Source organism: Malaya genurostris, chromosome 3 (assembly GCF_030247185.1).
Source record: "Malaya genurostris strain Urasoe2022 chromosome 3, Malgen_1.1, whole genome shotgun sequence".
Classification (NCBI taxonomy): Eukaryota; Metazoa; Arthropoda; class Insecta; order Diptera; family Culicidae; genus Malaya; species Malaya genurostris.
The window spans coordinates 264,047,330-264,063,416 of record NC_080572.1 but is presented as its reverse complement, the minus strand read 5'-3'; the positions used below and the strand labels follow the sequence as shown (position 1 = coordinate 264,063,416).

Below are 16,087 nucleotides of genomic sequence, written 5' to 3'. Positions count from 1 at the left end.
GCTGAATTTTGATCAAAAAAACAAACGCATTACCATCGCTCAGGAGCTGTTAAATGACATCAACGACGATCCAAATTTACTTGAAAGGGTCATAACTGGTGATGAAACATGGGTGTACGGTTATGATGTCGAAACAAAAGCACAATCGTCCACGTGGAAGCACCCAACGTCACCAACACAAAAATCGCCGAGCTCAAAAAAACACGTCTACACCAGCCGCAACAAGACAGAATGTAAACAATGAATACAGCTGAAAATTTCACCATACATTAGGGACATATGTACCAACACAATAAAAAAAATGTTTTTGGAACTTTTTAAAAACGGACCTCGTACAAGTAATTTTTCGGCAGTTTATATTTAATCGGGCAATGTGATTAAATTATTCACAGTTAAATGACTGCAACAGTCCAGTTTGACTGCCGACAGTCAATATTTTTACAATTGTTATGTTTGGCTGCGACAGACTTTTTGAGCATGTCTGTATTGTGATTACATTGATCAGACAGATAAAACTGGATACACACTAAAATATAGGGAGTGGGCAGTTTATTGCAGTTTTTCTGCACACAGTGATCACATTGGAAGGCAGTTTGTGGGACAAAGAACTTTTCACGGAATATCGCATTATGATAAAATGTCGATCAGGTCTTACAAAAAGAAGTTCGTTGCGTTGCTACTTGGTGTTTTGTGTTTGAAAGCGATCAAAGACGGAGAAAGACCTACCAAACACAGACGTACATGGCTTTCAAATTTTATAAAAAAATGGCATAGTGATGGTTTCCATGTTGAGCTAATTGAAGAACTTTTTATTCAGGATTATCCAAAATTCCAACAGCACGACAGAGTTCCGAAGAACTACTACTACTTGTATCTCCGTATATAACAAAAATGGACGCACAGTGTCAAGTTAAAAGTTTTAAACCGTCGCACAGTGGGGAAAAATGGACCAAAAACGCGACAATTTTTTTAGGGCATGATACAGCTGACCACAAAGCACTTTTTTGGTGTAAAATTATCAGTAAAATCGATTCCATGTATTTAGAAGGACCGCACGAAACGCTATCATGTTCATTTTACCCCAAGTTCCCTTTTCATACTGTATTGTATTCAAGCTTAACTATATAACATGAAACCGAAGAACTTGCAGAAGAGCGAATAGAGTGTTTCCGATGTAAAAAAAGTCTAACAAATCGATTGCATATAGTTTTATTGACAGCAGAAAACTCGTTGCACCGTTTTACCCCATTTCTTTTCTAGTTATAATATTCAGTTGAAATATGATCTACAATCCAAAAGCAGATCCAATGCGATCTATCAATATTGGCTCATAATACGTGCAAAACATCTGTGATCCAATTAAACACAATGGTAATGACAGTACTAGCCTGTTTAACCCGTTTTATCCCAATTTAATTCATAAGTCGTATTTCTGGGTAAACTTTCTTTCGTATACCGAATGCAGGCTGATTGCGGTTGATGAAAATCGATTGATATTACAAGGAAAGACCTGAAAATTGGATTACAAATGAATTCAATGACCGCACGAATCTTGCTATACCGTTTTACCCCAATTTATCCTTCAACTGAGTCTTAAGATTTTGCTCCACATTGAATTCATTTGTAATCCAATTTACAGGTCTTTCTTCGTAACATCAATCGATTTTCATCAACTGCAATCAGCTTGCTTTCGGTATGCGATGCATGCGATCATGAACACTATCTGTAAATTATTATTTGAGGTTATATGCGAATCATAGAACTGTCTTGTTTAACCAAAATTGGTCCTAACACCGATCAGTAGAACTTTTATTTCTGTAAATTCACGGAAGAAGATGACAGGGGGTAAAACAGAATACAGTTGTACGCGAACAATCTTTTTAAAAGCAATCCATTTATTTAACTTATGAGCATGTCAGGAATACCTTCCGATTGGTAGAATTGAATTTTTTCCTGAGTTTCACAGTTAGTTTTCAAAGTAAAGTAAAAAAAGAGGAATTGGAGCAAAACGGGCATGATAGTGAATTTTGCGGATCTTCTAGCTATCATAAATCGATTCTACAGAAAAATTTGCATAAGAAATACTAATTTTGAAAATATTTGCTCATGTTTTTATAAAATTATTGAGCAAAGTCGCGTTTTTGATCGTTTTTTCCCCACTGTGCGTCGCTTTAAGCATTTTCAAAATCTGGTATTCAAAATTTTATACCGTCGCTTTTAGCGGTGAGCAAAATATAAACAAAAAAATTGTAATCTGAGCTAAAAACTATTCAAATCGATACTCAGTATCAATAGATGTCCAAAAAGTTATTTCCCAGGGGTCGTAAACCTTTTGAGTCCAAAAAGCCTAAAATGCTATTTACAAAATTGAACAACTTTTTGAAGAGCCACGAAACATTTTCTGAACAACAATAAATAATATTTTTTATAAAAAAAATAATTATTTCAAATGGATCAAAGTGGATGTCGTTACTATTTAAACTAGCAGTATTCACTATAAATGTTAGATAGATTTTTTGACTTTGAATTTCTGAATTGAATTGAAATGAATTTCACTCTGTTGTCAAATTTATCTTAATTTTTTTCTATAACAATACGAAAGTAATTCGTGTCAGCAGATTCACTCGTTTTGTAGCAATTTTGTCTTGGAAATTGAAAGTTAAATAATTTAATTAGTTTATTTGGTTAATGTTCGGAGCAAAGCCATTCTTATTTCAAAATATAGACTGGGTTTCTTTTCCTTACGCTTGAAGTAAAACCCATCCCAGTTTTGAGTGCAACTGCTGTCAAATGTATGGCACAAATCTACAAGTAACCAGAGGAACGTGCCAAAGCAAAATCTTGGCATCACATTCCTTTTGTGGAATTGGTGTTTTAACAGACTTTGCATCCGTTCTTAGCGTAGAGGATAATTGTATGGCTAGTACTACGATCCTACTGACACTAAGGATCCTTCCATGTCGTGGCTCGAACATATGACAACTGGCTTATAAGACCAGCGAACTGTGCTTTGAGCCACCACCAGGGCGATTGTTCCACTTGATATAATTAGTTCTGATTCCACTTTTGGGTTGTAGCATTTGATTCAAATCATTAAATCGAATTAAAATTTCTAAACTTCTGTAAATTTGATATTCTATGAAAATTAACTGTAGAACTGCGATCACTTTGTGTTACATTTGGAGTCGCTTGGACTGTAAAAAAATGTACCGAAATTTAAATTCTTGAACTGCCATTTTGACAAAGCTTTACGATTTTTTACATTTTTTGTGGGTGCAACTCTAGATTTTTAAGTATTGACCAAATAAATTTTAAATACATAAGTGTGCTTCGGTTTCTTATTTACCTTTTTTATAAATAATAAAAATAGATATTCAAACTTTAGGAAAATGTTCCGAGGCCCGGAGGCGCATGGTGGATTGGTCATTATTTTAGGAAAACTCAAATACTGAACTTTTCCACATTTATAAAAAAAAATGAAATCGAAGCTCTTCAATGTATTTCAAAACTATTCATTACCCAAGTATGAAGTGATCGTGTTTTTGTTAAAAGCAAATGCTTACTTTTAATGAGCAAATAAAAAAAAACACAGTGTGACCGTCCTTCTGGCAATTTGTAGATAACTCGCCAATCAGATATTAAATTTTCGGCTTCTTCGTAGGAATTGGTGGTAAGTCAATGCTATTCGATAAAAAAATAAATTGTAAATGGAGTGGTAGATTCAAAAATCAGATCCAATGAAAATCCATAAGTTCGGTGAGAAGTGAGTACACATGGTTGAGAGATTTCGATCGATTTTTATGTACTTCTTGTAAAATAAACAATATTTATGTATAGAACTAAAGAGCCGCAGCTCCATATCCAAAGAGCTTTAGGCTATCCTGGGTCCCGGCTTCCTATTCCTGGAGCACCAGAAATAGTGGTTATATACTCAAAAATGAACTCATTTTTTGTAGCAGTCGCTTGACCGATATTTACAAATTTAGGTTCAAATAATTCGTTTAAAATTTAAGCACTACGACCGTACTTTAAGTACTACGACCGAATCATATAAAATCTTATAAAATTGACTAAAATTAATACAATTTGTAAGTCATGTTGATAGATGGTTATTCGAACCGGCTTCATTTACACCGTTTGCAAAAGTACCTGCAATAGCAAAACTGTTTCATTTTGTTGGTTGTACCAATTGATGCGTAGATTTTTTTTTGTTTTCTTTCAAGAGCAATTAAATTAATTCGAAGAACATCACATACGTGAGAATGTGAGAATATGGGTAATACGAGAAAGACATCAATACACCACTAGGTGGATTCAAACAGGTTTTTTTTATTACTATCTGATATTAACTTCTACACATTAGAAAAAAAAATTGATCACGAAACCAAACCACGTGTACTCACTTCTCACACTGGTGCTGGAACGTTTTTGCTTGGGTTTGGATGAAATAAACAAGTTTTTGGTTCCAAGAATCTGTGGCAGACAACTTCTGCACAACAATTTCAGAAACAGTCAAATTTGTCTGTACAGTCATGAACTCTTCGTCTGTCTGTGATCACAATGTGATTGCATTGTTACAGATAATCTGCACATTTAGACTGCATACAGATGGGCAGTCAAACCGATTTTGACAACTGCGAACCGATTACACTATATTACAGTCAAACCAAACATAAATAATGAAGACATGTATGTGCTTACAAATATTAAACAAAAATCTGGTCCGTTCCCGGTACCTTCTAAAATGACCGCACTCGCCGCTTGGTGGAGCGCGAGATTAATTGCATTGTTATCATTTCGACCATAGTGTGCCATGAAATCTCAATATATACAAATGAGCTAACGTATCGAAAGGGTTCTCACGGTTTGACATTTGCATTATGAATGCGATGATGGGAACTCAGCAGTGCAACCAATTTATCACCATTGGTGCCAGTTTCACGGAGGACTGCAGATGTGCGCCAAAAAAAGATCGTGACTGTCATGTCTGGAAATTCGTTTGTGGTCAAACTGCATAAGTTTTTGCAGATAAACTAATCTAATCTAATCTAATCGTACACTCAAAAAATATGTCACTTAATTTTCAGATGCAAAACCATATAAATATTTTCCATAATGTTTTACACGTAAATGATACTGTTCTCACACATAGCATTCATTTTTTCCATACAATAAAAATTATTGTTGAAAACATATGCATTATACATGTGCCACACTTATTTATTATGGGAATGTCACATACATATCATTTGAAAACTGTACATCTTCTATTTGAATAATATGTATGTTTCATGTGAACTTCACTAACCTATCATAGGAAAATCACATGGAGTTTACCTGAAATTGGTATAGCTTTTATTTAATTTTCAAGCAACTTTTGTGTTGTTATAATAATTATCAGATCTATTGTCCCACGACAAAAGGGCATAAATACAAGTGACAGTTTCTATTTGTTTATTTTCTCTTTCAAGAATCAATCAATAAATGCAATACTGTCCTCAGGAACTTGATCGTTATCTGCACACGGTTGATCTGCGTTTTCGATTTCTGGTGCATTCAGTGCTCTTAATATTTTGTGTTTCTGAAAATAAATAAATGAAATAGGCTGTGAAGGTTGACAGAAATATGGCTTCAAAAATATGTGTTAATTACATTTCGTTGTCTCCAGATTGTGATATTATTAAACAAATCGTCATACTTCCATGCAGTTTCCGTTGGTTCTAAATAAGTTTGTAGTTGTTCGACTGTGATTGTAAGCAACTCAAATACTCCAATTCCGAACTCTGAAAAATTTAAAGCTAAATGATTGTACTATTCTTTATGATCAGTAGGATATATTTACGTTCAAAAACTTCCAGTAAACTTTTCGGGAATCCTAAATCCGCGAGCAACGTATCTACCAACGTCTCGTTACTTAACACCATTTTGAAATTCTTATTTCTTACAGTTTACTATCACATAATATTCATGTGTTTTTCACATAAGATGTATGTGCTGTACACTTAAGAGCTATCGGGTTTCCGTTGAAATTTACATATAAACACATAAATGTCATATGATGCATATAAACATAATGTGAATGGTAGTTTTTAATAAGTGTATGCTTTTTCACATAGAATTAATGTGTCGTTTGGGCTCAGTGTAGCTTAAAACAGTCAGTGAAAATGCGCGGGTTGCTAGATGACGGACGAATATTTGCATTAAGGTCTGAGGACACAGGGCCACGTGTTGAGTTTTAAATCGACCACGTTGCTCGCTCAATTTCCTTTGCGCATCGTAAGATTGAATGTCCGTGTGTTTGGCAGCCTTGTCGAGCCAATTTTACTTCTCTTTCCTTTTTCAGAATGCTATCAGGAAACCAAAGCGAAAAACAAAATGGCGGATGCATTGAAACTGACTTTGTTTCACAGGAAAATACAAGACTTTATTTTTATCGCGATAACATACATGTTTTAATGTACCTATCGCATCTAAACTAAATTATCTAGACTTTGTCACGGTAGATTTATGATACAAGCCTTCAAAGCCGAGATATTCGATGAACAAGTAGAGGTATGCATTTCCGAGCGTTCCAATTTTCAGCAGTTCTCCAGTCAGAAAAAAATACAACACGACCACTAAACTCAATCAATCATTCTGAAAATTTCACAGAATATTCTCAACTAAATTTCGGAGACATTGTCAGGTGGGATTTTCTATATTCTGCACCGTTTTCAAGAAAATTTGAAACGGGAAAATAGCAAAAAACCTATCACTTTACGGTACTGTCATCAGCCCTTAAATGCCGTCATTGAATCGATCCTGGCCGCCATAGCAGCCAAAATGCCGTGTGGGTTAGAGCGTCACAATTAAACAAGCAGTGTGTCCAGATATTAAATGATTCAAGCTTCGGAAGTTTAAGTAACATTTTTTACAAATTGTGTTAGGATCTGTTTGTAGAAGAATGTCCAATATTGAATGCTATTTCAAGTCATCGATAAATATTTTTTTTTCTTAGTAAATGGACAGCCATTTACCGTACCTGCTCGGACAATGTAACAAACGAAATTACTTACGGCCAACTTCTCGTCAGAGCAGTAATTAAATTCCGGTCGAAATTTTATCTAATTTTTAAAATTCAAACAACTTTAGACATTTTTTAAACTAATTGCACCGCTTGAGACAGCTCTTGACAAATTAACGCACTAATACAGCAGAAAAGTTTTACGATAGCGGACAGCTTCCACTTAATTAATTAGACGGGAACCAGTAAACCCATTTCGGATCCACCTCGGAGGAGAACATCCCCCTTGCATTAAATGACGTAAACCTCCACCCGCGTATTCACAAACACAAACCAACGCACGCAAAGAGACATGCCGAAATGATTGATTGTCATTGCCGGCTAATTTCATTAAACACAACTCATGTTGTCCCATCTTAGCGTTGTTGTGTTGTTTCTTGCAATGTATCATTTCATTTTCATTTTTCTTTACGCGATATCATTTTTTATGCTGCAGCTAACATTTCCGCCCCACGCCCTTTTACCGTCAACCATTACAACTACCAGCACACAGCAGCCCACGAAGCCACGTTCCAGCTGAGCTGAACTGAACTGAGCTGAGGCAGCAGAGAGAGAGAGAAAGAGAAAGAACAGATTATAACTTTTTCTCGTGCCACCATTTGCGACGACGAGAACGATCTTTCACTTGTCCTCTAATTCAATTTACCGGTTTTCATTAATTTTCGTCTGCTTGCCGAAACCGTCTGGATTTCTGTAACGAATCCACCAAGCGAAAATGTTCAAAACACCGGCCATTATCACATCGTAAAGTTTGTCGTCGAAAGAAATAAAAAAAAAGAGAAAAAATCGTGCGACATTGTTTTAACGTATTCTGTCTTTTTCCGCTTTCCCACCCACAGAGGCGTCGCAGTTGACGACCAGGGCTACATATGTGTAGCCGATTCGGGTAACAATCGGATCCAGATTTTCCACCCGGACGGCAGTTTCCTGCGGGCCTTCGGTTCCTGGGGTTCCGGCGATGCCGAATTCAAGGGACTGGAAGGAGTGGCCATCATGTCCAACGGGAATATCCTTGTGTGTGATCGGGAAAATCACCGGGTGCAGGTGTTCTAGGCTACTGGAGATTGGTAAGGATTGCATGGACACTGGAACCAAGAAAAAAACCAGCGATTCACTCCCAACTCATTCGGTTACTTTCGTTTCAGATAGTGTTTTCCTCCGGATGCGGATGGCAATTGTTCGCGACAAGGAAGAAATATGAAACAATCTGTTACCATATCATTTACCCACTCTAGTTGTTTTTTTTTTTCAATGATAATTTTTCTCTAACATAGCGAAACTCAACTTCGGAAAATCAGAAAAATCAATTTAAAGCATCAGTTGTTCGACGCTATTCTGTGCTTCGCTTCGTCGATTCTTTTCTCAATCGCCATGATTGTAGCTATCGGTTTCAGATTGCATCCCTTCGAGCCATAAGGCTCCTTTTTCTAACTCATCCAGGGAAAGTCGCTTTGCTGGTAAATGTTACACACTAGAAATAGACTTCCGCGCGTGCTTTTCTTGGCTACTTCTTGTGATTGCAGTTTTGAGTAGTTTTTTTTTTTTCGAGAATTTAGTGCTAATTGATAATGAATCCCCTCCGGGCTGCGAAACGTATTTATGGTAGCATATGAAAAAGTACATTAATGAGTAGAGAACACAGAACCACCCTTTACCGAAATAGTAGAATACTAGAATATGATAAAGATTTTTGGATTTACTCGTGTTTGAACAGCTGAAAAGGTGAAACGTTTTATTTATCGTATATCACACCCGTTAATGTAATTGAAGACACTTTGAAACAACAATGAAAACAATGAAAATGACCGATTTTATTGAGTATGGATTATCAGTCTTACAGCGATTTTCACTGGAAATGGTGATATTCAATATGGTAGGTGTTGAATTGGAAATCAATTTCAAACTATGTCATGCAGTGATTAAAAACAATTACATCAGTGACATCACAAAGCATGTTTCATGTAGCAGTTTCAAAAATTTCAAAATGTTTTTGAATTCCATTTAGACAAGTAGCAGGAGCGCAGGAGCGAATACAAACAAGCGTTCGACCAAGTTCTATTTATTTATTTCGTCAAGCAAATGTAGACTACATCAATGGTTTACAATATTTACTTAATTACTACGCATTATTTCTACGACTAAGCTGTAATTTCATTTCATTTTTGGACATACCAAGGTCGAAATGTTCGCAATATTGATTGTAGTGGTGCATTATACGATTGATTGGGCTATATTTTGCATAATTTGTTCTAGTGTTTCTTTCTAAAAATAATTTCCTGGTTCGTAATTGACGGCTAGGTGTATAAAAATTTAGTTGCGATAATAAAGAAGGTGATTGAATGCGTTGAGAAACAATGTCACTGATAAAATAAAGCATTGCAAGGTCGCGGCGTTCTTTAAGTATTTGTATATTGATGAGCATGCAGCGTGCTTCATATGATGGTAGAGGAAATGCTGTCCAGTTTAATTTACAAAGTGCATATAAAAGAAATTGTTTTTGAATAGATTCGATGCGTTCTTCGTGAATAATATTGTATGGATTCCATACTAGGCTGCAATATTCCAAAATAGGTCTGACATATGTAGTGTATAATAATTTTATTGTGCATGGGTCCTAAAAGTTATGACTGAAGCGTTTAATAAAGCCAGCATGCTATTCGCTTTATTGATTATGGTATTGTAGTGTTCCACAAAAGTGAGCTTGGAGTCCAAGATTACGCCAAAATCTCTTACAATTTTACATTTTTCTACAAATTGATTTCCTAAATGTATGTTTGTGGATATAGTTTCATTTTTCCTACTGAAAGTTATTGAGTTACATTTTATTACATCGTAGCCAACATAACTTATCAACAGAGAGCTGGCTCAAATGCTGCGCAAATCCCTGCACTCCTGTTATATCTATTAATCAAATTCATGCTAAATAGCGTTTAATTGGGTTTAGTCTTATTTGACCATGAGAGCTAGTCAATCCTGAATTGAAAGCAAAATCTTTTGTCTTTATTAACTGTCAAACTGTCATATAAATTTTCATTTTTAATTTTTGTCAGGTGTACAACTTTGCTTCCGCCGTTTTCCGATAGGTGGCTGTACCGGCTGAGGCCGGTCAAAATACATAGATGATAATGCGTTTAAAGTGAGTGTGTACAGTGACTAACGAATTGTCATCGCCGTTTCAGTTACAGTTGTTCTTGTTTTCGTATTATTCACACTCGAAAATATCTGTTTATGTGCCCAGTTTTCGCCATTTGCGGGAAGTTTTACTTTTCTGTTACAATTCGAAAAAAAATGCAGCTGAAGCGCATCGAATGCTCTCAGAAACTTACGGTACTCTGAGTAAAAGAACGTGTCGGGAGTGGTTTCAACGTTTTAAAAATGGTGATTTCGATGTCGAAGACAAACATGATGGTGGAAGAGAAAAAAGGCGGGTGGGTAATGTCAGAGACATAACTGAATGTCGTGAATACGAAAACAACTGACATGTTCCTTAACACTTCCGAATATCATTTACCTTTTCCACATTTTTCGCAAAAACAAAGAAGACTTCACTTGATCTCGATTACTGTGAATTTCACACAGCGAAAAGTACACAAATCTAACAAAACTGTTCTAGATTTGCACTAAACTGAGGATATTTTCCGAACAACAAATCCTAATAGTTCTTTAGCAAATTTTTAGAGCCATTAGAACGGCTGATTTTGTGTAATGCTCTCCACCGTTGTGCTCTTACCGTTGTTTTTTCACCAATGCAAACAACTGACAGCTGTGACGTAATCACTCTTGTCGGAAGCGAAACTAGCTTTGTAAACGACACAAAATACATCTGCTCGCAGTGGCGATAGAATCCAAACTGATCCAATTTTTGTTAAGAGTTTTGTTTTTACTTGATTTCGTTTGTAGCTTTTTCACTAATGGGCGGTCCTAACGGCTATAGAAATAGTAACATATAGAATTTTAATTTCGATTATTTCATTTCGGATTTGCATTTCATTGAAAGAAACTATCCGGACGCTGTACGGGTTTCATTCCTGCCTTTCAGAAGGACCAAATTGTGGAACTCACTACGATATTAAACACTTTTCCGAACCATTTGTTGTACAGCAGCAAATATTTTGTTCTCTTCCTCAGAACGCGTTCTGATTGGCTGGTGTTGACATGGGTCAAATGAGACAGGTTTTTCAAAAGTGTATTATTGAAATACTTCAATGCTTTTTCTATACACGCTTAAGTTGAAAAATTTCGATTCTATTGGTAGTTAGATTACATAAATCCTTTCACAGATCACTGAGCTATGAGCTTTAAAAATACGAGAAAGGAAAACGCGCCTTTTGAATTATCTCTTTGATACTCGTTTATACCAAACATTTCAGAAAAGTTTAATTTTAAATTATTTGAGATTATGTCACACAACTGAATATTTTATCATAAAATTGTGATCATATTTCCGATGACATGTAGCAAAAATTATGTAGATTCGTTAGATACAACAAGAGATATTCACGATCAAAAACTTATCACTCTCTCAGAGGGTAAATTTTTGGCACCCCATAGTAAAGTAAGTCGTATTCACGACAAAGCCTTCAAAGATGAACAACTAGAAGCTTTGCTTAATGAAGATTCGTGCCAAATCCAAGTCAGCAAGCCATTTCAAAACGTCTCAACGCCCTGGGCATGATTCAGAAAGAAGGAAACTGGGAGCCGTACGAGTTGAAACCGTGGGACATCGAGCGCCGTCTATTTGTATGTGAGCAACTGCTTCAAAGACAAAATCGTACGGGGTTTTCACATCGAATCGTAACCGGTGATGAAAATTGGGTTCGATACGATAATCCTAAACGCAGAAAATCATGGAAAAAGCCCGGGCATGCTACTTCGTCGAAGGCAAAACCGAATATTCACGGCGCCAAGGTCATAATTTGTATTTGGTGGGATCAGCTCGGTGTGATTTACTACGAGCTCTTAAAACCGAGTGAAACCATCACAGGAGATTGCTACCGAACGCAATTGATGCGCCTTAGTCGCGCGCTAAAAGAAAAGCGGCCACAACAGCAAGAACGACATGACAAAGCCCTCCTCCAACACGACAATGCTCGGCCTCACGTCGCAAAAGTGGTCAAAAAGTACCTGGAAACGCTGACATGGAAAGTCTTGCCCACCCGGCCGTTTTTCCCGGATGTCGCCCCTTCTGACTTCCACCTATTCCGTTCGATGGCACACGGCCTGGAAGATCAACATTTTCAATCCTTCGAAGAGTTGGAAAAATGGATAGCGTCAAAAGAAGACTCCTTTTCGAGCCGGGATCCGAAAATTGCCGGAAAGATGGGAGAAAGCTGTCGCTAGCGAAGGACAATACTTTGAATAATACATCTGTAAGAACTTTTTCGCAATAAGCTTTTAATTTTGGATAAAACGGCAAAGTTGTACACCTGATATTTTCGCTGTATTTACATTGTTTATTGCTATTGCCTATTGAACTACCGACATCTGAATATCTTCATCTGCTAGTGAAAATCGTTGCATTACTGATAATCGTGAATAAGTACATCAGTTTTTTTTAAGTCTAAGTTAGTGAAAATCGGAAACTTCATCCTTCAGAAATCAATAAGGCTTTGAGTAATGTAACCAGATTCATATATGACCCTATCTTCCTCCCTTTTTTTCTTTTCACCTGTCCATAACTGTTTTTGCAGAAATGTAATTTGGAAAATATTTTTAGCGAAACTGGAGAAATCTTAAATTACATTTTGCTTCAAAGTTTGTACCAAATGGTTTTGATTATTGATATCCTTGCTTAATTGATGAATCAGAAACACATGGATTTTCAAGCTTCTAAGTCTCGAGCTAATAAAAACTTGATTTTAACTTTTTTCGAGCTTTTTCCTTGAATATATTTTCGTAATCAAAACGTGTAAAATGCCTGGAGCAAATCAATACGCTCTTGGTTATCTTGATTCCACTAAACAGCAACCATAATTTCCTACCATTGGTAAAAAATAACATGTAAATCATTTTTTCTGCACTCATTAAAAGCTTGAGGCTGTAGGCCTTTAACAGCATACGAAGACATTCTTCTTAATTTGCCTGGTGAATAACAAATGTATTGAATAGAAATATACTTTGATTTCACGAATTCGTTGAGCGTTAGATTTGTTTTAAAAATACTAAAGTGTCTCCATTTTCCCACCTGTTTCTATCACATCGGATGCGTACCGGTTGTGCATCATCATTTTGTTTGACAGTTTGAAAGTTTCGATCCTCATCGTTCAATAATTTCGGAACTGGAAGTCGGATCTGAAAAAAAGTACGCAGTATATTTTAAGACACTTGAGCTTCAATTTGAATTATAATTTGTGAAAGTCGGTTTAACCATGACTCAGAAATCCAAGTGGGTTCTGTTTTTTGAGCTTTTCTTTACGAATTACCGGTGCTTTCGGGAGCGGAAACCTAAGACGAGTAGTTCCAGAGCAGATTTATATATCCTCTAACTAACAAGGTCTCCCAACTAGATGAATTTACCAGTAAGTTTTATAAAAATGTAAACATCACTTTTGAAAAAATACTCATGAAATTGAAAATTTTTCACATACCTCGCTGTAATATCGGAACCAAGAGTCGGATCTGGATAAACTTTTTTGGGACTTTTTGAATGATTTCAGGATCTTGGTTTGGCCCTTATTACCATTTTCACTTCCACTTTCACATTCTCTTCACTTGATTTTCCTTATTACCAGTATCACGTACAGTGAAGTAATCACTATAGCGAAAAAAAAATTTTTGGTGATGTGATCTTCGTAAGCTCATCTGAGACCTAGGTAATTACTTTTTTCTCAGAAACGATTTCCATGATAAGGATCTACATTAACTTCACTTGATTTCCACCGTGAAGTGATACCGGTAATAAGGGCCGGTATGTTCGAAATATTTGACATTCGGCGTTTAGTCTGAATTGCACATACTGTGATTTTTTTCGTAGTTTTTTATGCGGCTCTTTTTGCGACTTTTTCTACGCGCCTTTTCTAAATTTATCCTTTGAGAGACTGATAAGTTTTTTGTCGTGAATATCTATTGTTGTATCTAGCGTATCAACATAATTTTTGCTACATGCCATCAGAATTATGATCATCAATTTATGATAATATTTTTAGCTGTAACTAATAATTCAAAATTAAAGTTTTTTTTAAATGTTTGGTATCAATGAGTATCAAAGAAGAAAACTCATGACACCTTTCTCTTACCTAGGTAGGTATGAAAGGTTAACACTTGATATATTTCGTTCATTTAAGCCTGCGCAATTGACTGATCAGGAAGTGAAGCAAGTGCATCATTTCGGTTGGTTCAGGTCCAGAGCTCAGTTCCATTTTCAGTGTCAAGAATTCAGTTCAGTGTTGAGTCGATTGCGGGTCGCCCACAAAGCCAGTTTCTCTTCAAAGAAGATCGATTGTTGCTGGTCGTTTGCATTGGAGCAAAATATAACGAAAAAAGGAAAATGAGCCTTTCAAATGGCTTCAAATGTTATCTAAAGATCGGTCTAGTTTCCTTCTTTGCAATCCAATTTTCAAAAACCATCAATTTAGCGGAAATCTAGAATACATTGATTAGTTTTGTGTACTTTTCGAAGAGAAAAATTCGCACCAAACGAGTACGAATAAAGCCAGCATTTAACTGCTTCGTGTTCGAGAGAAATGTTCCGAGCAGTGTTTAATATCGTAGAAATTTTCACAATTTGGCCCTTCTGCATGCCAGAAATTAATCCCGTACAGCATTTTGATAGTTTCTTTCACAGAAATATCCGAAATGAAATAATCGACATCAAAACTCTGTGTGTAGCAATTTTTTTAATCTCATTTGTTTTGCGTTATTAAATTGTGTGGTAGAAAATATATGTCAATCTTTAGTATAAAAGCACCATTGCAATTCTGAAAGCGAAGCAGTAAAAGTTGCAAAATTCACAAATCAACTAATACGAACGAATATTTTTCTTTCCCATTCACGTCCTCCAGTTGTGTCTATGATATTACTCACCCACTTTTTTTACGCGAATTTCCAGAGTTGTATGGTTTCTTTTACGCGAATTTTCAAAGTTATCCGGTTTTCTGTTTTATCTTAGAAATACATGAAACCTATCTGATCTGGTGTTATTACGAAATGTTTTTTCTGGCACTTGGAAAATTTTCGATTTTTTTTTCAAAATAACTTTTACACATCAAATCAGGACGTTTCATGCATTTCTAAGACATTTGGCATGGAAGAAATTTTTTTTTAGTTTTGCCTTTTTTTTCTATGCGGATTTCTGAAGTTACGCGGTCCCCAAGTCCCAAAGTCCCAAAGGGGATATCTATATTTCAATATATTGATATATTATTTTTTAACACTTATTAACAGTTCGCATTCACATCGCATCCAATCAGTCGTATAACAAAACCGCTTACGTTCCGGACAGAAGAAACCAAGTACAGTACTGTGTAGTGAACAATAGAACGACCTCGAAATGAGTGAACCAAACGAACAAAAGCTACCGCCGGTACGAAAGAATACAATTATTGTTGACTTCAGACAGTGCAAAATTCGATCTTCGATACGAGAACTTGAAGGTTTGCTTAAGGAGCAAATGCATCTTGACATTAAACGTGTGCATTTACTTCAATATAATAAGACCAATAATGTTGTTTATATCCAGTTCTATAAAGAGTTGGATGCAATTCAATTCACTAAAGACAACAATAATGTGCACTATGTGGAGCATGAAAATATCAAGTACAACAAACCAGTATATATGGAAGATAGTACTATAGAAGTGCGTGTGCATGATCTTCCTTCAAGCGTCACCGATTCATATATTTGCAAAACTATGTCCCAATACGGAGAGATTCTTTCTATCGAAAAAGAAAAGTGGAAGAACTATTTCCCCGGTATTCTAAATGGCGTACGTTTGTTACGTATACACTTGAAGAGGCCTATACCTTCTTATGTGATTTTCGGTCAAGATACAAGAATTCCGTGCAAATCACTTGTTACCTATGACAA

The 16,087-nt window shown here is 36.0% G+C and overlaps 1 protein-coding gene across 7 annotated transcripts in view; it reads left to right on the top strand.

The window, feature by feature from the left end:
* Positions 1 to 8,784, top strand: part of LOC131434544 (RING finger protein nhl-1) — a 183,005-nt gene extending 174,221 nt beyond the window's left edge. For 6 of the 7 annotated variants that reach the window (XM_058601360.1, XM_058601353.1, XM_058601354.1 and 3 more), the window contains 2 exons: positions 7,903 to 8,130; positions 8,209 to 8,784. In XM_058601360.1, coding sequence (XP_058457343.1) covers positions 7,903 to 8,116 — 214 coding nt within the window. In that variant the 3' untranslated portion in view covers positions 8,117 to 8,130; positions 8,209 to 8,784. The remainder of the gene's footprint in view (positions 1 to 7,902; positions 8,131 to 8,208) is intronic. The other variant, XM_058601359.1, reaches the window with a different exon arrangement.
* Positions 8,785 to 16,087: the final 7,303 nt, after the last annotated feature.